The following is a 24,389-nucleotide window of genomic DNA, read 5'->3' as shown; positions in this document are numbered from 1 at the left end:
AAAAAGATAAAGCAGTTTATCTTGAGTGCAGAATAAATGTATAAAAATGATAATGATTGTATTTTCCTGTACAGGACCTATAGTAGATAAGGATGAAACTTCACTGAAAGCTAAAATAAAAGATTTAAAGAAATGTAGAAATATACCTTCTCCTGTGAACAGACTGAAATCTTGTTGAGATATCATTTTTCCCTACGTTGTTTGGTAGGTTTAGTGCAATGCCCATTAAAATTCCATTTGTTTCCTATGTGGAACTTACTAGGATTATTCTAATGTTCATTAGTGAGAATAACTAGTTTAAAATTAAGAAAAAGTTTGAAGAAGAAGAGTCATAAAGGGAACTTGGTTTAATGGATATAAATCGTTATAGTCATACATTTAAGAAATGTGTGAGTGAGACAGTGAATGTTAAGTCCTTAATATGGTAGTTGGTACGTAATAAATGGCCTAAAATGACAATTATTATTACTGTTATTACTATTATTTCTCCTCTTTCTTCCCTCCCCCTTTCACTTCTCCTCCCTCCGCCTTCTTTTTCATTCTCTTACTCTGAGGACACGATAGGGAGGAAAACATTAAATAAAACGAGGCAAAATCAGTCATTGACCCTCAGGCCTGCACCTTTCCTGGGTTGATTTTCAGGAATTTTCAGAGATTTTCAGGAATCTCTGTCTTTCTTCTTATTCAAAACAGTTTTTTATAGAACACCATCTCGTCTTGAGAAGACTGCCTGGAGAATGGGGTCCCATCTGTCGTCGTTGTCTCAACACAGGGAGCATTTAGGGTTTGGATTATTCAGAAAAAAAAAGAGTGTATGTGTGTTTGCCCTTCCTCTGACAAACCTCTCTTCCACTGTAACATTTTTATTCTTCCTCAGTTGTGACGGCCTGAGGAAGGGAGCAAACACATGTTGCAGACATTTGAGAAATGTCAGATGAGCTTCCCTTGGCCCTAAGTAACAGGTTAGGTGGAGGAAGATGCCTAATCTGCTCGGGTAACCTTGTTTCCGATGTTCAGACATCCTTGCAGCTAGCGAAAATCAGGAGCTTGCCGCTCTCCATGTCCCTCAGCGTAAGCCCCCGTTCCTGTGGGATGACCTCAAGCCTTGATATTCTGGGAGATCGGTAGAGACAGGCTCCTGGGCTTTTCTCCTGTGTGGCTCTGTGGTGTCCGCTTGTTTGAATGTGCAGCTCATGTCAATCTTAATATTTGTTTTGAGTCACATATACTGGCCTCTAATTTGCAATTTACATGGATGATGGGGCCCTATTCATTGTCCCGCTCCCGCCGCCTTTGTGCTGTTCACCTCTCTTCACGCAGCCATTAGGCTGAACAGCATATAATTAGGTAACCCATGTAAAGCATAGATTTCTGAAAGGTTGCAGCTCTTTTCAAAAAGTAAGGGTTTACATTTTTACCCTCATTCTTTTCTAAACAAAAAGACATCCCCCCCTACGGCTTTCATCTGAATGTAGTAACTTAGAAACAGTTAGTCTTGTAGGTGGGTAATAATTTTGGTTTGTTTTCACCTGAGAGTCCGTTTTTGTTGACACAGTTTGTGTTTAACTTGGTGCAGGCTGAGGTTGATTGGCCATCCTTGGTAGATGAGTGTGTTGCTTTTTGAAACCAGCCAAAATTGGCTTATTTTAAATCCCTGAAGATTTTAAACTCACCCAACAAAATAACTCCGTTTTCAGATTATTTTTGTTTCTTCTGCTACTGGTGTGCACAAAACCTACTTAAAATTGCTTAACGTAAAGCCTGTGAAAATGCAAGTAGTGAAGGAAACAGATGTTCTTGCCAAAATTACGCTAATTATATTTAAGCTGTGTTCACTTGTCAGACAGGTTCATGATTATAAACATAGTTTAAAAAGTAGTGGGTGGTGAGGCCAATGCAAGCTCTTTTTTTAAAAAAAAAAATAATTAATTTATTTGGCTGCGTCAGGTCTTAGTTGTGGCACGCGGGATCTAGGTTCCCTAACCAGGGATTGAACCCGGGCCCTCTGCACTGGGAGCGCGGAGCCTTAGCCACTGGACCACCAGGGAAGTCCCAGTGCAAGCTCTTAAATAGAAGTATATATACATATACTTCATTGAAATAAAATCATACAATGCATTAGGGATCCTATGAAAGTTTTAATGCATTATCGTTTCTTACACCTGATATTATTTTTGAAAGAAATAAAAATGTACCAATTTTTTTTAATGCTGCAAGGTTGAAAGGAAAATAACAAGATACATTGATATTATCCAGAGCACTGATTCATAGTGGTCAACTGGGGAATTCATTAAAATGCAGATTCTTGGGCCCCATTTACCAAAATTCTGTTACAGAGGTTTGAGGATGGATCTCAGGAATCTAAAAATTTTAATAAGTACCCCAGATGATGCTATTGCAGAAAGCTTGCAGGCAACGTTAGAAATACTTGTTTTGTACAAATGCAATTAATTGTGCATTTTGTATAGATGTTCAGCTGTACATTTCTGTGTTCTACCTTTTACATCTTGAAAAAGTGAAGATGGGTTTTAAAAGTGACTGTTACTACACGCTTTGCATTATACATTTAATAGAATCTAATGTAATGGACAAGTTGACTAGCCATCCACTGGTGAATTTGCCACATAGAACTCCATCTGGCAAATAGATAAATATTTCTTCAGCTCATGACCGATCTCAGGAAATAGAGAAGCAGATAGACAGTGAGATGTTTGCCCATCAGGGATTATATGAGTTGGCTTCTGGTCTCTCCTCTCACTTGTCAGTCAAGTTAATGTAAATGACCACTGTCATCTAAAGTATGTTTGGCAAAACTTATATATATTTTTCTCTTTAAATCTCTATTTTCCACACTTTGGTTTGATTGTATCTAATGTGTATTCAGAGGATGAATATTCCTTAATGTGGATCCTTTTATTGTTGGAGGATCAAGTCATTGCAGTGATATTTACTAGAATAAAACTATCCGTACCCATCACTAGGCCTCCCAGATAAGGGGCATTTGAAGAGTCCAATCAGAAAAGGAAGATAAAGGTGTGGTTGGGAGGGTGAAAAAGCTGGAGAGTTGCAGAGTTTCACATACCCTCACCCCAGGAAATGATTTTCCATATTCGTGTGCTGGAGCTTATCCTGTATCCCCTAGGGGTCAAGACTGTGTGGTAGACAAGTTAACGCCCTTGGTGAGGATATTCTGTATGTGAATATGCACACATATACTTACACAGAATGACATGCTTATAAGGATGGTATATGTAAAATCTTATAAGATTGATTCTGTGCCAAGGTCTTGGGATTATATTTTTTATGTTGTATAAATTCAGTTCATATGCAATGTTAGTGAGGCATTGGCATAGTAAAAAGAGAATATAGTTATCCAAATAAATGTTGCACATAAAAATTAAAAAAAAAACAACTTAGGGTCAGTGGCTTTCTTAGAAGATTATGGCAAGGATAAATTGTGTTATGGACATTAAGGCCAGCAGCTCTATGAAACTACTCATTTCTGTTTTCTCTTTTTCAATCAAAACTGTCTCTTTGATCAGATTTTTTATAGGAAAGATGTGCAGGACACCCACGTGTATAGTGCGGAGCTTGACAGACCAGACATCAAGATGGCGACACAGATCTCCAAGATCATAAGCAATGTAATCTCTCTTTCTTCTCTTGAGCAGAATTGATTTCTCATTTTTGCAGGAGACAAAGTGGCTTTGGTTGTTGGATGGTTAATTTAGTTAGTGAAATTAATCAATCTGAATTAACGACATCTCAATTTTTTCATCTGAATTATCCATTTCACTATGTAAATTATTTGGATATGTGCAGAAACTGATCAGACTTGACTTGACCATGGCTCTGTTGTCATGCTTTAAAAAAAATAAGTACTATTCAGACATAAGATAACATTCAAATGTCTGAGCCTGAGAATCAAGTTTGTCATTCGTCTGGTCCCATATTCTCTCTCACCTTGTCCCAAAGAACTTCACTTGGCCTTGTTTCCATCTTGTTGCTGTTAATTGTGCAGGTTCTCTTTGGTCAGCATTTACCAATGCACATTTCCTATACATGATGGCTGTTTTTTTCTTTTTTTTTTTTGCTGTACGCGAGCCTCTCGCTGCTGTGGCCTCTCCCATTGCGGAGCACAGGCTCCGGACGCACAGGCTCAGCGGCCATGGCTCACGGGCCCAGGCGCTCCGCGGCATGTGGGATCTTCCCGGACCGGGGCACGAACCCGTGTCCCCTGCATCGGCAGGCGGACTCTCAACCACTGCGCCACCAGGGAAGCCCATCATGCTTGTTTTTATCTTCCCTAAGACATCCTTCTTGGTTAATACCATTTTACTTAAACATACCTTACATACTGATTAAAAATGATTACTTAACTTGAACCAAATATTTGAGTAACATAGGCTATACTCACCTTAAAAAATCAATAATTATTTACTAAATTCAACTGCATGTTAACCAAACAGTGTTAGATCAGTTCCTAAGACTAAACAAAGCCGGAAGACATCTGTATGCAGAATGCAGGGTCTCAATTATCTAGAAATTTCTCCTGGATAAAATAAACACAGTGATGGTGATGACTGGATTCATGGACTCAAACTTAGTAATTATTTTACTACAAAAAAGTTGTTTTTATAAAATCAGTTTCTTCTTAGCAGTCGGCATTTTAGTATTTGGTGAGTTGTAAGGATCATTTTTTATGGACTGAGGGTCAATTTTATTTTGGCTATTATCAATGTAATTTTTCATTGGAAAGTAGAAATATTCAACATTCTCTTATTTATTCATTTTAGGCTGAATACAAGAAAGGGCAAGGAGTAATGAATAAAGAGCCCGCTGTAATTGGAAGACCAGATTTTGAACATGCTGTGGAAGCTTCTAAACTTTCTAGTCAAGTAAGAGTCTAGTGATGATTCCACAATGATTTTATTCAGAGATTTTGTTTCTAGCAGCACTGGAAGATATTTTACTTTAGGTAATGTCTTTAATTGCAAGAATACATAAAGATAATGTTTCTGTAACCATGTCAGATAGGATTACAATAATTGTAAATTTCAGTAAGGGATAAAATAAGTCCAATTTTAAGCATAAAACTAAGTTTTCTTTTCTCCTGGCTCAAATTCTAACCTTTTTGTATGAGTTCAGCCATGTTGTCACATTTCCTAGGATTTCTAGAACTTAGCAAGAGTCATATCAATTAGATTAGAAGAATAATTAAATTTCTATCTCTACACGCATCCACAGAACTTTTAACTTAGTAAGAAAAATAGCAATTTTCTCAATTTTTAAATGTTTTAATCACAAAGTAAAAAAGAGGTAATGTAAATGAAGAGAACATTGAAATCATAAAAAGGATCTGGAGAAGTGTAAAGACATGCCATATCTTTGGCAGAACGTCTCAATAGATAAAAATTTCAGTTTTCCCAAAATTAATATATAAATGTCATGCAATTTCAATTAGAATCCAACAGTTTTTTTGAAGTATGGGTAAATGATCTTAGAGTTTGAATGGAAAGGAAATGCCTGAGAATAGCCTTTAAAAGTATGAAAGTGAAGACCAGTGAAGGAGAACTTAAGTTGTGAGTTACCATAACATAGTATAAAACCACTGAAATTAAATCAATATGGGATTGATATAGTAAGAGATAAAATAATCAGTAGGATAGACTAGGGAATCCTGAAATAGGTTCCAATGTGTATAAGAATTTAATATATGATAAAAGTGTTGGTTCAAGTCAGTGGGAAAAAGTTGTATTAGTTAATAAACGGTGCTGACATAACTGGCCATCCATCTGGGTAAAAATAAAATTGGACCTGAATCTTAAACCATCTACAAAATGAATTCCAGATGGATTAAAGATGTGAATGTAAACCAAAAAAATATTTTAAACCTTAAAAGAAAATCCAAGAGACTATATATACCACATAGGGATAACAGAGTTCTTAAAACTGGAGAACCAGAAGCTATAAAATAATAGTTAGACATGCTTGACTATATAAAAATTTACAACTCTTGTAATGGAAAAAGGTAACATTTGCAAAGTCAATGATAACAAACAGTAATTTTTATGCATGTGTAGTGTTTTCAACTTTGAAAATGTCCATTCCTCAACTTGCAAAAGTCTTAATTCGATTATACTTCAAAATGGAGAGATGTAAAGAAGAAAAAAAAAAAATGGAGAGATGTAAAAGAGGAAAACTGTAAAATCGAACTGAAGAACATAAAATACTGTCTGAAAAAATGAGAAGACCTACTATGTTCTTAGCTTTGGAGGGCCTGAGAAGGGCCGTGACTCCAGGCTCTTCTCAGCCCAGATAACACTCAATTGAAGAGCAGGGAATATTGGCACAGACCTGGCAACTCTTGCGGTATCGCTTTAGATTTTCTGACTTCTTACAATTTCAGCCTTTTCTGGGGGCAAAGAGTTCCTATCGGTTGTGTAGGAGAAGCGGCAGGTTCTATAAAAGCAGTACAATTTGGCTGAGTAATTAAGAAAATGGGCTGTGGACCTGGACCCTGAGTTCCTGGTCCTGCCGCTGGCTCACTGAGTGACTTTGGACAGATGGCTTAATTTCTCCATCTGCAGTTTCCTGGCCCGTAAAATGGCATGGCAGCAATACTGCTTCTTAGGGTTGTTGTGAGGATTAAATGAATTACCGGGAGCAGCTTAAAACACTGCCTGGCCCATAGAAACACTGCATCGTTTCCCAGGAATAATTTTACTGTAGCTATTCAGAATAGTTTTCTACTCTGCATTTTTTACATGAATTCATGCACAAAATGAAGCAGAAATAGTTGACTGGCCCTTAGATTCTGGTCTTAAATTCATTCCTTTACAATCTTATTTGAGAGTCCTTAGAAGAAAATTTTAGTATTTGAGTTTTTATTTTCACATTTCAAATGCAGTCACCAAAAATCCTACCATTTGATCCTACCTGGGTTCTTAGGCAGACTTAAAAAAAAAAAAATCTCAAATCATTTAATAACTGAATTATCAGATGCCTAAGCAGATTGTAATTTGCAAGTTACATTATATCTGTCATCTTTGTTTTTTTATGACATTTTTGCTGATCTCACAGCGTACAAACCCATTAGAAAAGGGAAAAACTGGGCAGATGAATATATAGGACTTCTGGAATGAACTTGGTATGTTCATTTGTATTTTCAGGTGCATTGACTAGAAATAAAGGCAGAAAGTGTAATTTCTTATTTTTATTGACAACTTTGGAGATCATGTATTCTCTTGCTCCTAAGCTAATGAGATTGTGAATATAGGAGCCCACGAAGGCAAGTAGATACGTAGAAGGGAAATAATTTAGGAATGCAGTAAGCTGGGAAGCTAGGGGCAGGATGCAAGATGCAGAACAGAAAGAGTAAGAGAGCACCCGGATTGTGAGAGGGAAGGCGATGACGGGGCAGTGCCCATGGTGTGGAGAGATAAGACACCCCAGATGAATAGACAGAAAGAGAAAGCGAGAGGGCACAATTCTCCCATTTTACCTGGAAATTGAGCTCTGTGGGATTGAACCCGGAAAAAGTAATGGAAACAAAACTCTTCCTATGTTAACTTGTACAATAGCTTTGCTCCCATAGTTGTAAAGTCTAGGAGGCACATAAAATTATGGTCAAGTAATTAAAAGAAAATCAGTGAAAAGTGAAAGTGAAATCTCATGTGCTAGGATAAAGAGATGGGTGTATTTATAAGTATCTCAGATATTAGGGCAGTAATTATTGAAGTCATCATCTTAAAAAAGTTCTTCTAAGAGTTGGTTATTTTGTTTTCATATTCACAAATCATCTTAATTTATGAGTTCGAATTTGTCTATGTGATGAATGGAATTCCTTTAGTTTTATAATATCAAAGAAAATTTTGTATTTATAGTAATTAGTGTTTCTTCTAAAATTGCATTTGATGTATTGGTAAGAGAGGGTTTTAAACCTAAAATTACTAATCAGATTGATGTTAAAATTTAATAGTAAGTATTGTCCTTAACTTGTAAAGGGGTATTAACTGGTTTGGAGAATCTCCCGTTCTCCCTTCTGGGCAAGCACTCTCCCTTCCAACCTCCTTCCACCCAACTTTTGGCTTAAATGTCACGTCTTTGACTTGCTGATTTAAATTATATTGCTCTGTTCCCCTTTATTCTGTTTTTCTTTATAGTTCTTAACACAATGTATATTAGTCATATAAATGTATATGTGTGTGTTTTAAACATCTATTCACTACCACTCAGCAGGCTCTGTGGGGACAGGGTTTAATGGTGTTCATGGCACAGATTAGGCTTTCAAGCATTACATAGAGACTGATTAAACAAATTTCTCTAGATCATTCACATTTGGTTCAAAGTCAGTAAGGTATTATTTTATTATGAAAATAAGGGCAGAGTATATTTTGGGTAAAATTCAGACTTAAACACATGGATTTTATGATGAATTCTACATAAAAATCCGCTCTTACTCTCTTCCTCAACAGCTTTTAGTTCAGTTTCATCCAAAATTGGAGGGCATTGATGCCCATGGATGTGTGGCATTGTGTTGTTGTTTACTTTTCACTTTCCCTGATAATCAAGTGCACTTATCCAGTTTTCCACTTCTTTTCTGGCATGTGTTTCTATGACTATGATGAAAGGCTTTCGTTCAGGGTCTGCTTTTTGCCTGCTTTTCTGGCACTTTGTGAAACCGAGCCACAGGTGATGTCACCAAGCCCAGCACTCCTTGGGCTGAAAGCTTGAACTACGGAGATCGGAAGCCAGGCTTTGACTGTTGAAACACAGCCCTGTTCAGATGCGGTTATGAGGAACTAGCTTAAGTTCTGTCATTGCGGTTGAACAGTTCTAGTGTTTTTCTGTAGTGTGTACCTCTGAAAGTTCTGCTAAGTCTGTTAAAATTCTTTATAAAGCTTTTAGGAGTTTCAGCCCATATACCTAACCTATATTTTTTAAAAAGTTGGTAGTCATTAACTTTTAGATATGATATTCATAATGTGAGTAAAATCAGTCACAGGTATAACTTTTCATTTGTTTCCAGTGATTGATTTAGGTGTAAGGGGTAACACTGTGCCTTAAAACCATAGCAAAGTCACCCAACACCTATTTCCTCTTGTCTCAAATGGTCTTAAAACTGGAAGGAAGATACTTTGTTCCATGGCTGAGTCACCCATTATAATGAAAGGAAAGCATTACCCTGATCCCTTAGCAGAAGCGAGTGTGCGTGAGCAGGTGGACACTCAGATGTGTGAACTGTGGGTTGAGAGTAGGATAGAATGTTCGGTGTGTATGTGAAGTTAGTGAGTGAACCAGTGAGTGAACCAAACTATTTGGCTATTTTCTTAGTTCATTTATGTGCAAACCTTACAGCAAGATAAGAAACAGTTGGTATCAGTGTCTGGTAAATATACTTTTTATGTAATTCAGTTATTTTACTTTCTGGTTAATTAATGAGGGAAATTCTTGCATTTTTGTTCTTTAGGTATCTTTTAAATCAGATCACACGGAGTTCTGAAGGTTAAAATAAGATAAATTTCACAACACTTCGCTTATTATTAAACTCACTAGAAGTACATGAATGACAGATATACTTTAAATAATTAATCTCATGCTACAGAAATAACCTGGAAAGGTTAGACAGCATTTTAAAATTCAAATTTTAGGGTGTGTAGCCCAATGCATAACGGTGGTAGAAATCTTTAAGAATAAAGTTCTCATAAAGATCTATTACAAGGCTATTGCAAAATTTGGAGACACCATGAAAGTTAACCTGGTCCTGCTTTTCAATGAAAGAATCCCTTCTCAGTGTAATCCATCCACTTATTCATTCAAACAAAACAGTTACTGAACTAGATATTACATGCCAGACACTATGCTTGGGGTTAGATTTTCAAGGGTGAACAGAACAGATATAGCCCATGCCTTCACCAAGCTCAGAGTCTAATGGGGAAGACCAACACCAGAGACAGTTTTGCAGGTAATTGCAGCAATGTGTGATGAGTGACCAGGTAAATTTGGGGTGCTTCAAAAATATATCAGCAGTAAATATTACAGTTTAGAGGGTCAGAGAGGGCTTTCAGAAAGAAGTTACATTTGGGCAGATGCAAGATGTGTAGAAATTTTTCAGGTGAACATTGGGAGGAGGTAGGAAGCAGTGATTTGAAGCAGGAAAGCAGCGGGGAAAACAGAACTGGAAAGCTGTCCCACTGGTGGGCGGCTCAGCTGATAGAACATTTTCCTTATAACCAGCAGAAATCTCGTTGGCTACAACTCCTACCTATCAATACTAGCTTTACCTTTTGTACTAGAACAAATGCTATTTTTCTGTTTTTGCAAATGTTTGAAGACAGTTACCGCCTGATTCCCAAATCTCTTCAGTATAGAACTCTTCAGCATAATAAGTGATGTAGAGTATGCGTTAGATAAATAATTCTTGAATGAATGAGTGAAAGTCTGGCAGGAGCTATTAAGTATGATACAGATGTAATATGTTATTTTTATATCTATTGTTTTTCATTTCCTTTTGCATTTTTTTCTTCCTAATAGGATGTTGTTCAAACCAATTTATCAATGACTGTGGAGGGTGTGTGTTGGGGGAACAGACTTGGGAAATTAGAGAAGTATTATATATAGTTCCAACACCTCCCTCAGGGTATGACTCATTCTGAGTCCTAATAGAGAGTTGATTGCTTCTCATTTTCCCTTTAATTTATATGTTTCTTTAATAAACATATATTAAGTGCCAAATCCATTCAAAGCACTAGTGTGTCAGGCACTAGGGATACAAAAATGAATAAAAATCTACTTCTTGCTCACTGTCTAATGGGAGAGCAGACATACACAGATAATTCAAATATGTCCAAAACTTAGAAAATAGTCTAACCTTATATTTCCAGGGAAAACTCACCTTTAATAATAGGTTAGTATTACTAAAAGTGTGTCTTGTAAAACGTCAGGTGAAAAAATGCAGGGTTCTGTTTGTATTGAAGTATTTAAATCTAGTCAATTAATCCAGCTGAGCAGTGCTGGCTTCCATCAAGTTTTCTTTCAATTATTCATATTCTTCAACCTCAGACATCGTGAGTGTCTTAGTTATGTATTAGCTAAATGGCAAAAATAGGTCATATCATCCTTGAGCACGGAGAGCCCATCAGACTGCCTTTGTACCCCCTGTAGTTCTCAGCACAGTTACACTAGGAGCAGACACAACACGGAGGGGGGTGTTACTTGGAAATTAATCTGACGCAGAGGGGACAGCATACGGAAGGCCAGAGAGGGGCACATGCTGCATGTTCAAGGAACTTCAGAACATGAGGATGGCCAGAGGACAGAAATTAAAGGGGAGATTGGAGAGCTGGGAATGCCAGGTCCCACTGAACCTTGTAGCCATGTCTGGGATCCTGGTCTTCATGCTAAGCCCAATAAGAAGTGAGTTTAAGCATGTATGTGACTTGATCAGGTTTGCTTTTGGAAGACATTACTGACTCCAAGCCTGATGGAGTGTGTCAGGGTCATATCAGCATTCCCAACCTCAGGTAGGAACTCATCCTAACTCATAGTAGGAACCCAGTGCAGGCTCAACGTTTAATGAATAGAGGAAGGAAGGAATCATTACAGTGTAGATTGATTATTGTTTTTCAGAAATTATGCATTTACTTGGAAAGAGTAAATGCTGCCAGGTTATCTAACAGATGAGAATGTGTCAGGTTAATTTCCAAGTAACACTTCCTTCCGTGTTGCCTCTGGGCTTAGTGTAATTGTGCTGGGAACCCCAGGGGTGGGTAAAAAGACAGTATGGTGGGCTTTCTGTGTTCAAGTTTTGCCTTTTAGCTAATACATAACTAAGATACTCATGGTGCCTGAGGTTGGGAACTGTGAATAACTGACAGGAAATGATGCAAGCCCGTGTTACATAGCAGAATCAGTTGATTAGATGGAAACAGCTACGGGCTGAGAGTGTTCACGGCCCTGTGGCATCAGGCAGCATGTTTTCCTCAGTAGGTGGAAAGTGTTGGTGAATCTGGCTGAATCAGGAGTGCCATTCTAGGGAAAGTCAGTTCAGAGAATCTACTATCATCATTAAGTGAATACCTTTCAGGCACTAAAACCTAGAAGAGACAAAAACACAGCTAAGAATACTGTGAAAAATGCCACAGCAGAGGAGTGCTGAGGAGTGGCATTGTGTGTTTAGGGGAGGACCAGGTAGGGAGACTCTTGGCTTTGGTGCAGCTACTGTGGAAAGTAGTAAAGGAGGTCTAAATTTATTCCATTGGTGATGTTGGCCCTGATTTCAAGATAAAATAATTTTCAAAAATCAAAGTTTTTCTTGTTTTAGGGAGACCTTGCCTGTTAATTGGAATGAATGACATTTTGCTTGGATTTATAAGGTAAACTGAGTATCAGAAGTTATTATTAGCAAATGGAACTGCAACAGAAGATGTTCCCTGTGAACCATCTTGACATATTTTCCAAATGTGTTCCCACCAGGCTTTTCACAAGCTCCCACTCGTAGGTACGCGGCATGTGTCCCTGAGGGAGACCATCCCCCAATACACACTAGATTAAAAGAGGTAACATGAGCCATTCCCAAACTGCTTTTTTGTAAAGGTTTCTGCAAGGCAGAGCTTAGGATGTAGAATACAGGTGCATTCTGAATGTTGTAAGAAAACAAAATAGTGTAAGAATCATTATATAATAAAAAATATTACAAGAAGACAAAAGAGCTTACTTTTGCTTTTCAGATTTGTGCATCCTTTCCTGCCTACAGGAATAAAAGCGGATGTGAAATGAGACTAGCTATTTTTGTTTTATTTTTGTAAAGAATTTGTATATATATTCTAATTAATTATCATAACATACATTCACATATTTCTCTATTCATGGAGAAAAATATAGTTCTACACGATAAGTTGATAATCCTTCTTTTGGTTGCCTTAAGACTACTTAAAAAAAAAATCCACAGTGAAGATTGGAGATGGTTCTGCCACTGAATACAATTGTGGAGTTAAAGCAGAGAAATGAAAAATGACATTAAATAGACCCAGGATGTTTCAGAAAATGTAATCCCTAACAATGAGGTTTTGAACAAATGAGAAATGATGAGAAAAACCATGGTATGAGCTATGTCCTGCATTTGGAATAATTCTCTTAGGAAAATTAATATTCAAATTCTGAGATTTAGGACCCATTTTCTAAATGTGGTAGATGTTAAGACATTTGTGGTCTTGATTTCTAACTGATCATAAATGTTAGGAATGCAGAAGTGGAAACTGACATTTAAAAATCCCCAGATTTTAGTATATAATTCTTGTTAATAGGATTTGAGCTCATGCCTAATTGCATTTATGATCCATGTTCAAGTAGAGGTGTTTTTTAATTAAAAAAAAACCCTTTATGCCTAATTAAGCTTTATACGGGGGTGGGGGAGTGTGGGGGGAAATACCAGGAATTTAAACTTTTGCTATCATACATTTTTAAGGTAGCTTTTATCTGATCTAATTAAAAATCAAACATGTTACTTTGAAAGCTTAAAGGTAAATGTGCTATTTAATTTATCCTTTTTGTTTCTTTTATGGAAGGTTAAATACAAAGAAAAATTTGATAATGAAATGAAGGATAAGAAACATCATTACAATCCTCTTGAAAGTGCTTCTTTTAGGCAAAGTCAGCTGGCCACTGCCCTGGCGAGTAATGTAAGTTACTTTCTGCCTCCTGACTTGTAATTCACAGAAGATTATTTTCAGTATATTTTGATTCTTGTTTTGTCGGACTTGGCTGTGTGGTACTTGTGATACTTAATCAAGATCATGTCATTTCCAAATAATTTTAGAAAAAGCTGAAGCATATTTTCTTGAAGCTTTTCTGAGAAAAATTTCATATGGTAATTTACTATTAATGGTTACTGATTACTGACTAATTAATAAGTAGGAACAATATTGCTAATAAAACTATTATAGCCGATCAAGAATAGAAATAGATTATATAGTTTTTCAGAAAAGCAGTGTGTAGTATCATAAATTAGTGATTATGACAATAGTTCACTCATGTAATTATGCATGAAATTGTGCATATTGTAAAGTATACCTGGTGCATAGTAGTTTATCATAAGGAAATTTCCAGAAATTGTACTTGAGATGGCTTACAATTTCTTTCTTATCCCTTATGTAAATTCTGTGAAATACCTCTTTGTAAGTTTTGTTTTCATTTCATGTCTTTAAAAATAAAGTTTCAATTTATAAGAAAAGATGTCTTAATTTTTTATGAGAATTAGGAAGAATATGAAAAAAGAAACATGGAAAGAAATCAATTACTTTGCTAAAATTGAATGATGTATAGAGTACCTTTTTAAATGTTAAGTTTGACTATTGTTGAACTGTTGCTTTGTTAGAGCATTTAAACCTTTCAACTCCTGTCGTATCCTTGGGACTTGGTATATTTTATTTTCATTAATGTTTAGAAGGTATTGTAATTTGTGTTCATTACCCAGCTTTTGTTACCAGCAATTGAATTAGGTGTTTCTGTCTTTTAGGACCTTTGGGAATATCATAGTGATTTATTTTTCTTATTTGATTATTTTTGTGTGTGTACAAATGTAAAGCAAATAGAGTTGGGATATACTTAAAGGAACCTAGAGCACAGTACTGAAAGCTCAAGGTTTAGAATCAATTGCCTGGATTTGAATCTTGCTCCACCACTTAATATTATGCTTTCATCTTTGTGCCTCAGTTTCCTCATCTGTAAAATGGGGATATTTAAAGTATTTACCTACTAGGATTGTGGAGATTACTTAATACATATAAAGTGTTTAAACAGAAAAGTTTTTACTTGTTTACTTACTTACACAGTAAGTGCTTGATGTTTTCTATTATTAACATTTTATTATTATTATTACTAATATTATTATGTTTCCAAAGCAACTGATTAAAGAGAAAAGAAACATTCTATATAGTAATAGGATGAAAACCACCAGAAGCTCTAAGATAGACACAAAATATAATAGAAAGATGGTGGTAATTTCTAAAGAGTAAAGTTTCCATTTTCTTCATTTTTTGCAAGGAGAATTTCTGTTAAAGTTACTTGATTCTGTTAACATCACCCTTTCTGACCAAGTAAACAAAAGGAGTTACCAAAATATTTTCAAGTCCCTGTAGTTTTCTTTTATCCATTCCGTAGTAAATGAGCACCATCTAGTGGCTCCTTGTAAATTCATTTGTCAATTTCCCGTTAAATAATACTTTGTTGTGTTTAAAATAATTATGGCCATAATGCAAAAGCGTAATATTTTCTTCTCCTAGATGGTATTTTGTTCCATGTTATTTTCATAGGTGAAGTACAAGAAAGACATTCAAAATATGCATGATCCAGTTTCAGATCTCCCAAACTTGTTTTTAAACCACGCTTTGAAAACCAGCAAAATGCTCAGCGGAGTAAGTGGTCGTTTGTTGACAACTGTAGGTGTGTGTCTCTGGAGCCGATGTGTCTGCAGTGCTCATGAGCGCACCTGCTTCCTTAGGCGAGCCCGGCCTTCACTCCTCCCTCAGTAACTCACTTAATGAAAAGTAGTGTCTTGCTTAAATTCCCACCCAGGCTGTCGCTTTACAAAGCTAGCTCTTTAATATCTCTTGAATACAAACTTTCTTGTTGAACAGCTACCCTTCCAAGTGTTTGTACGATCGTCCTTTCTGTCTTTCTCCTTCCCCTTTCTTTCTCTGTAGTAGATTGAAGCCACTTGGAAGTCAGGGATCTTTTATTTTGTACAGGCCAGAGCAGAGTGTCTGGTATTCAGTAGATAGCATAAAAGTTATCTTAGTCTAAATTATATCTTCTCCAAAAATAAATATCAAGGGTGTTTGTGTTGATGCTCTACTTTTACTCTTATGAAGGTTTTCGATGTTTTCTTCAGCGCAACTAGGAGGAGAGGGTGATTTCCTCATGTCCTGATGAAAATATCTGTGTCCACTGCCAAGTGGTCCATTCCCTCAGAGCTCAGCTCTTACATGCTGTTACCAGCACGCAGTGCGTCTGAACCCTGACTTCACTGGCTCTCATTCCTGATGACCCTGGCTCACCTGTGCCTGTATTTCCTACATCTCAGAATGGCCCTCGGTGATGATGAACTCTAATTTGACCTCAAGTTATTTCTATGCCTATTTTAATAATTACTCAAACATTATCCAAATTTATCATATATCTGCTTTGGATCAGGCACAGATTTGATGGAAGAGTATTGATATGTTGGCAAAGAATGTGAAAAAGCTAAAACAGTCATCTTCAAGAGATGTACCCATGGTCATGCATGAGAAAAATCTGTAGTCAAACCCTGGTTCCCAAATCATTAAATAATGAGATAACAGCTTCAGTTCAGGTTAAAAATGTCTACACTTGGCTTTGATATATTGAAACTTCTGTTCATTACTTTGTAATCCTCTTTTCTTCTTGAAATGTAATCTGCGTGTAAATAATTTGTATTCACGGAGATTAATTAAATAATTAATTATCACTGGTCTCTGGAGGAAAAGCAGTCCATTATTCTTTCCTGTCTCTTGAACAGGGATGAAGGTTGGGAGACTGTCAGGCACAGAATTAGACTCAGTCCCTGGATGCTTAATTCATGCTGTCCTGCCATTTCAATGCTTATCCCCTGCTCCTCTGCACACATGCCTCTGTTCCTTGAGTGGCTCTGTTTCAGTTATACATTTTCTGCCACGACTCATAGGTATGCTTCTAAAAATCAATATGTTTCTGTGCTCTGAGCCTCTGCTTTCTTTATGTTTAGTCTTTGCTCATCCAGTTTGATCATTGCAGTAGCATTTGACCTGGGACTCTTTCTCATCCCCATTTCGGTTAAATTTCCTTAGGACACAAGGTTTCATGTGTAAATAAGCCAACAAAAATATCATGGTGGTAATTCAAAAATTTGGTAGCTAGAAAAAAGGCATGCCACTCGTAGGCAATATTTCTTTTTAAAAATATTGACCTTGGGCTTCCATGGTGGTGCAGTGGTTGAGAGTCCGCCTGCCGATGCAGGGGACACGGGTTCGTGCCCCAGTCCGGGAAGATCGCACATGCCGTGGAGCGGCTGGGCCCGTGAGCCATGGCCGCTGAGCCTGTGCGTCCAGAGCCTGTGCTCCACCACGGGAGAGGCCACAACAGTGAGAGGCCTGTGTACCGCAAAAAAAAAAAAAAAAAAAAAAAAAAAAAATTGACCTTTATTTTATAATAGTGGTGAAAAGCAATAATAGTAATTGTTTCTATTTTCTCTTCAACAGAGAAAACCCACCAAATTTGTATATTCCACTTGTTTTATATACCACTTATAAAGTTTAAACCTTCATTCAGGTTGCTTTTGCCTGGATTATAGATTTTTTTCCCGTTCAGTCATAGAATTGTGACTGAACAGTTACTTCATGGAAGAGAAAGTTTGAGCCAAAAAAGGTGTTACTCTGAAGTTTCTACTTATTAAAGTTGCACGATGTTACACTGGCTCGAATTTATTGTACATCAGAATTGCCTTCTTTTAAATTTTAATGTGAAGAGAATTGGGATTTTGTTGATTTATAAAGGCAACTTAATTTTAATAAAAGATTGAGTAAGGGAATGCTTAAACAGACATTCTACCAGAATTAGTTGTCAGTTTGTTATAAATGGCTGTTTTTTTAAAGACCTCTGAATGTCTTTGATATAAATCATAATTTTAAAAATTGTAGTGTGTAGAGTAAAATTAGTGCCTTATGAGTTTTTACATCCATACTGATTAAATTTTTGAGAGGACGTTTTCCTTTGGAAAATAGAGCTCTATTAGCTTTCAGTTTCTTTTATAACTGCATAAATTAAAAATATATATATTGTGTTACTCTGTATAATTCCCACTAGGAGGCAACAGAGACTATTATATAAGAAAAAACAAGTATTGGTAACCTTTTACAGATCTTAGTTCAAATAGGGTGGTTTTGTTTTGTTTTTAAAATAGGAGTTTCTGAAATTCTCTGTAACTACAATAGATCATTGAGTTAGGGACAGTAGTTTTCGACCTTTTCTCAGTATATACCCGTTATCCCAGACTTTATTAGTTCTGGATTTTAACTTAGTAATGGAATGTATCCTAGCTTGTTACATTCAGTTCGTAACTATTTTATAAATATATATTATAAAATAACTTGTAATCAAATTATAACATCTCTAAGTATACTGTTATTCTTTGAAATTATCTTTTTTTAAAAAAATTAGTGGAGAAGCCAAAATTTATTTAGAGATTGTTCTCTTGCGTCAAGATGTACTATGTGAACATTTTCATGAGCTTCCTGGGGGTGCTATCCTCCCTAATGTATTCTGGTTAGAGGTTTGGGAGACACATGTCTTAGTTCCCTAACTGGCTGAAAATGCCTCTGGGGACCATTGCTACGTCCCCAGGGAAAGCAGTTTTCATGTGTAGGCCACTTGGACCTTCCATCCTTCCCATCCCTGGCACTGGGCCTTCTTCCTGCTTCACTCTCAGATCACGGAGCATCTCCTAAGGCCCAAATGTCCTAGCTCTTTCCTGCTCCCTTTCAAATGCTGCTTACCTCGCCCTCCACTCTGCCACTTTCACCGAAATCTTCATTGTCTTAGGAGCAACAAACTTTAGCTTAAATCTCTGTAGACGTGAGTCTTTGAGAGTTGCCATTTACCTTTAAAAGTCTTTGAGAGTTACTATTTACCTCTAAAAGTCTCTTCCAAATAGGCAAAATAACTAAGTGTCCAATCTCCAATGATAAAAATCAGGAAGCAATTTTTGTCTTATTGCTGCCTGTTGTATTTAGAGTCCTACACTTGCCAAATGTGGCATCCTTATCCATTCTGGTCTCTTCCAAATTCACCTTTTTTTAAAAAATAAATATATTTATTTTTGGCTGCGTTGGGTCTTCGTTGTTGTGCACAGGCTTTCTCTAGTTGCGGCGAGCAGGGGTCACTCTTCACTGCGATGCACAGGCTTCTCATTGCGGTGGCTTCTCCCGTTGCGGAGCACCTAGGTGCGCTGGTTTCGGTAGTTGTGGCTCATGGGCTCTAGAGCGCAGGCTCAGTAGTTGTGGTGCATGGGCTTAGTTGCTTCACCGCATGTGGGATCTTCCCAGACCAGGGCTCGAACCCGTGTTCCCTGCATTGGCAGGCGGATTCTTAACCACTGCGCCACCAGGGAAGCCCCAAATTTACCTTTTTGTCTCTATGTCTAAATAATGTCTTAATCCAGTTTCTTCACCTTAAAAATGCAACCAACCATACCCAGATTCCTCAGTTTCTCTTCCAGGCACTTCCTACCCTCTCCTTTTAGGAAAATTAGTTGAATTATTTCTCACCCTCTAATTTTCCTTATGAACCCCAGTCTTTCTCAGGGCTGAACCGTTGTATACAACTTATTTTTCTTTCCTGACTCCAGCTTTCCGTTCCTATGTTCTTTCTTCTTTTCTTTCCTTCTCTTCTTGTAGATGAAATTAAATACATTTCTGTTCTAGAATAAGGGCAGGACAAGTTGCCTTTATTTTGCCCACTTTGCCTGTTCACACAAGTCACGGGTTTTCTGTTGTCACTCCTCAGTGTCGCAAATCTCTTTTACATTGTGTTTACAGCCAGTTGTCCTCTGCTTCTCTTCAGTGTTTTAGATGCTGTTCACATTGACCACCTAGAGCTGGTCTATCTTGTGTTGTCGGTTTAGCGCAGGGTCAGAAATCTGTACAACCAGCCATGGGAGCCTGGTGGTAGCTTTGCAGTTCTTGTTGGCTTGCATTTTTCAGTTTGCATTCCTAAGTATTAGTTGCTCTCATCAGCCTCTTTTATTCTGACTTCATTTTCATGTTCTCTATTTTAGCGAGAGTATAGAAAGCTTTTTGAGGAAAACAAAGGCATGTATCATTTTGACACGGACGCTGTGGAACACCTGCACCATAAAGGCAATGCCATGCTCCAGAGTCAGGTATGAGACCTCCCCAACCCAGACCCTGTAACAGTCACTGCCAGGCACCTGGACCGAGAATGTGCAGCTGCTGGAAGGAATGTGCGTTGTGAAAAAAATCTCAAACACTACGCTCTCTATATTTATTGGGCTGGGGAAGCTTGAACCATGTTTCATATGCAGGCATTTCATAATATTATAGTTACTATATACAAGTTAAAACTTATATGAGTTAATTAATTAAATGATGATCATATCTCATAATTTCAATTTTATAGTGTACTGGTTTGTCATTTGGAGCTGCAGAAGTAATTTTCCAGACACAAAGTTCATTATAATTTCTCAGTTCAATTATAAGTGTATTAAAAAGGAAAAACTATCTTACCAGTGTATTCTACATTAATGTTTCTTTCGACTATGAAATTCTATGTACCCTCTGAAAGAAATCTTTAAAAATATCTTTTTTCTTGAACACTTTAAAGTTGATAACTTTTCTTTGGTTCTGAATTTCAATGGTTGCAAAAGATGTTATTTCCAGCATCTATTAAGATAAAATTTTACATCACGCTTTTCAGTGTATCCCATGGAACATAATTTCCATAATGATGTGATATCCACCTTCATTTATTTAAAAAATATACAAACCAGCTCTCCTTTAAGGTTTGGAAATGTATGTGTTTTTCTCTTGTGTTCTTACTTTTATTTCGTTTTCCCCACAAAATTTTATCCTAACATAACGTGTTATTGTACTTCACACACTCTCATCGATCATTCTATTATACTTCTCTAAAACAAAAGTATTCGTAAAAATAGGAATTTAAAAATTTGTTATATTTCCTGCCACCACAAAGTTCTAAGTTTTGAAAAGGTTCTTTTGGATTTAATTACCATTAAAATTATTATTATAATACAACTTAAGAACCAATTTCATAAGTAATTATTATACCTAAGGATTTTAATGAAAATACATTTCTGAATGAAATGAATCATGATCAAAACTTTTCTGTGAATTTAATTTAAAAAGGTATATTGCTAAAAAAGCCGGCCACTCTGACAGCTTACAGAATATAATTCTAGTTTTTGTTTTCAGGAGATAGAAAATATCCATCGTTTTATAAACCGAAATTCATTCGTTTGTAACTGAAATTGGTTGTAACTGAAATAAATAATTCATGTTATGATACTACTAAATAATGCTTAGTGAAACTGAAAGAAGTCACATAAAAGCTCTGTGTGTGTGTTTCACTCAGTGTCTACGGAAAAATTCAACAGTCCCAAAGAACACTGTCTTTCCTTTGTCAGAAAGAGAGAATCACAGCTATGTTTTTCTTCTTGTTCATGATTTACTGCTAGGCATTCAAAGTTATCACGGGGATCTCTCTCTCTCTCTCTCTCTCTCTCTCTTTTCTCTCTCCTTTTTTCTCTGTCTCAGCCTCTCTGTCTCTTTGTCTTTCTCTCTATATATGTACCTATACCTGTGTGTATAACATGTGTGTATACATATGTAACCCCACGTATATGATACATATCTATATATCCCAGCTGTCTAAATACTTATACAAGTCCTAGGACTACATTATTTAGTTCTGAATCATTTTTACCCCTTAAGGTTTTTCATATATTACCTGTTTACTTTCATTGTATATCATTAACCACAGAGAACCCAGTCATCAACCTAAGTGGCCAGAAGAGTGTGATTTTAGAAGATAGGGTGATTGGTTTTGCACATGTATTTATTTGACTTTGCTCTACTTGTGTAAGGGCTTGTGAGCTTTATGTGCCTTTTATACTGTTTTTCAATGAAGGTTAAGTACAAAGAAGAGTATGAGAAAAATAAGGGGAAATCGATGCTTGAATTTGTTGAGACACCATCATATCAAGCTTCAAAGGAGGCTCAGAAGATGCAGAGTGAGGTGGGTCCCTTTGTTTTGTCATCAACTGTTTAATGCAAATTTGATGTTTTATCATTGAAAGGAACCAGTAGAGTGGTTCAGAACGTTTAGTGGGTCCGGAAGAAAGTACACTGCAGTGGCTGGCTGTTTCTGACATTAGGTGTAAATCAGCTTTAATGTTTAACTGTCGTTATACATTTATTATATGCTGTGGAATTAACTTACGTTGTGGACGGTGTGGGTCTTTCATTAATATTGGCTTTCAATTTTTGCTATTCTGATTTCTGGTATTGTCACTAGGGGAGAAGTATCCTTTGCAGAGGCTGAGACATGTTTTCCCTTAAATTACAGCCATTGCCTATTAGAGTTTTAGGCTCAGCAATTATGTTTCTGCTCATCAGGGCTTGAGGAGAAAGAAATCTTCCAATGGAAAATATCTTTGAACCACATTTATACTATAAAGATTTATACTCTATAATTTATTCTGTATAAATTGGCAGATACATTTTATACTAGAAAAATAATATGTCTAAAAATCTTAGACAAAGTTGGATGTGAAAGATGTCTTTAAATGCAGGACCAGTGAAGCAGAGACAAGAGATGGTTCTGATTCCTAAGGGATAAGCTTGACCATGTGCTTCTTTAAGGGCCTCCCACAGGTAAAGCTAAGTATGAACTCAGGAGAAGCCACTCATGTTTTTGTTATAGCCCATAACTAAGCTTCTCTCACTTTCTTCTCATGCCAGATGTAGGTTTAGCCAGTGTGTTTTCTAGAAGAAATCTCTAAATCTGGCTTTGAAAAGTTCTTTGTCTTCTGTTCCACAAGTAGAGCTCTCCTACAAAAAGCATACTTCAGTGTTTTTTTCTATTTTCTAGTCGTATACTGGCGAGTTGAAGTCATCGTCAATCTTCCTTAGTGAGTTACTTCTGTCAAATAATTTTTTTTTGAGAGAAGGGCCTTTTGAAGTGAAAAATAAGAAATAAATAAATGTACATATATTTGTATTTCATTTTTTAGAGTCATTTTTGGCCTCAAAATGCCCTAGATTCAGCTTTATAATTATGATTTCAGTTAGTTCCACATAAAGAGGACCACTTCTCATCATTGTTCTTTGGTGTGTCTGTAGTTCCTTTAATTCAGTGTGTTTTCTTCTTAATTAGCTCTGTTAGTTTTTATGGAACATCTATTTCTCATGGCTCTTCCTGGATTGTTTGTTAAATGGTAAATGGCCATGTGTAACTCAAATGTAGGGGAGGGGACAGTGTATTCTCTTATCCTCCCTCACAGTTTGGAGAATTTCTGTGCACAGTTACCTATCCCTGTAATACGTACATAATGATCCTGGGAATAGCTTTTCATTTTGTATCAATAGGAATAAATTCATGCGGAATTTATTTATTTGTATGATCTTTGTGTTGCAATTTGAATAAAATATCGAGCTGGTAAACTCTGGGCCCTTGTTTGTCTGATAAATATTTCACGTGGACGCATATTTGTGTTATTCAGGGAGACTGTTTTTACAGTCATGAATCCTGGGTTTCCATTGATGTTCAAATGCCTAGCTCAAATGTAGAATTTAGAGCCTGATAACCAGAGGGTGGCAATGTCAAACAGGCAGATGGGGATATGGATTGAGGCCCTCCGCAATCTCCTTTCATTTCTTGTCGTGAACTGTTACCCAAAGAACAGTTTATCAGGTTCCAGATAAGATTCTCCTCACAGTGTAACTTGATTCATGTCAACTCCATAGATGGTAGAGAAATATTCTCAATGCCAAAATTATTAAAGGAAAATCTCCTCCAGCCCCCATTACATTTTAGAAATGGTCTTTTGTTTCCCTTGGCCGCGCCACGTGGCTTGCTTGCGGGGTCTTAGTTCCCGGATCAAGGATTGACCCCCCCCCCCCACCAACCGCCCCCCTCCCCCCCCAGCCCTCGGCAGTGAAAGTGCCAAGCGTTAACCATTGAACCGCCAGGGAATTTCCAGAAATGGTCTTCCTTGAATTCACATAAGACTAACATTTAAGAGGGACGATGAGGACATAAACGTTCATTCTCCTTTGGTTTGAGTGGATTTCCATGCCTCTAGATTTTCTTCCAGTGCGTGGATCCACTGTCTTTTGGGTGGACCAATCAGGGGATCCAGTCAAATAGCCAGTGCTATTGGTTCTCCTCCTGAAACGGGCTGATGTCAAACAGTAACAGAGTCTGAGATGTTAAGTAGCCCCTCTCAGAATGCTTTCCTAGAGGGAGCCAGTGTACTTGAAGAGCCTGCTTTTGTTTGGTAGAATTCTAAAATTTATGATAAAGTTGGAGTTATTTTCCTGTAAATAAAATATTCAGAGGTGGTAGAATTATATACGAAAAACATCAGTTTTGTTCCGGGAACCCTTGTTCTATTATCTTTTCAACAGTCACTAATATTTTCTAAATTTAAAATCATGTGGTCTTATCTAACAGAAAGTTTACAGAGAGGATTTTGAGAAGGAGATTAAAGGAAGGTCATCGATGGATTTAGACAAGACTCCAGAGTTTTTACATGTAAAGTACATCACCAGCCTTCTGAAGGAGGTATGATCCTA

The 24,389-nt window shown here is 36.8% G+C and overlaps 1 protein-coding gene across 1 annotated transcript in view; it reads left to right on the top strand.

The window, feature by feature from the left end:
- The window catches only part of NEBL (nebulette), a 109,231-nt gene that overhangs the window by 27,912 nt on the left and 56,930 nt on the right, over nucleotides 1-24,389 (top strand). Inside the window, exons 6-12 of the mRNA XM_060164890.1 lie at nucleotides 3,543-3,644; nucleotides 4,797-4,898; nucleotides 13,569-13,682; nucleotides 15,315-15,416; nucleotides 19,832-19,936; nucleotides 21,721-21,828; nucleotides 24,268-24,378. Of these exons, the coding sequence (XP_060020873.1) occupies nucleotides 3,543-3,644; nucleotides 4,797-4,898; nucleotides 13,569-13,682; nucleotides 15,315-15,416; nucleotides 19,832-19,936; nucleotides 21,721-21,828; nucleotides 24,268-24,378 (744 nt within the window). The remainder of the gene's footprint in view (nucleotides 1-3,542; nucleotides 3,645-4,796; nucleotides 4,899-13,568; nucleotides 13,683-15,314; nucleotides 15,417-19,831; nucleotides 19,937-21,720; nucleotides 21,829-24,267; nucleotides 24,379-24,389) is intronic.

Source organism: Lagenorhynchus albirostris, chromosome 1, assembly GCF_949774975.1.
Source record: "Lagenorhynchus albirostris chromosome 1, mLagAlb1.1, whole genome shotgun sequence".
NCBI classification, from domain to species: domain Eukaryota; kingdom Metazoa; phylum Chordata; class Mammalia; order Artiodactyla; family Delphinidae; genus Lagenorhynchus; species Lagenorhynchus albirostris.
The sequence above is the reverse complement of the archived record's forward strand: the minus strand, read 5'-3'. Positions and strand labels throughout refer to the sequence as shown.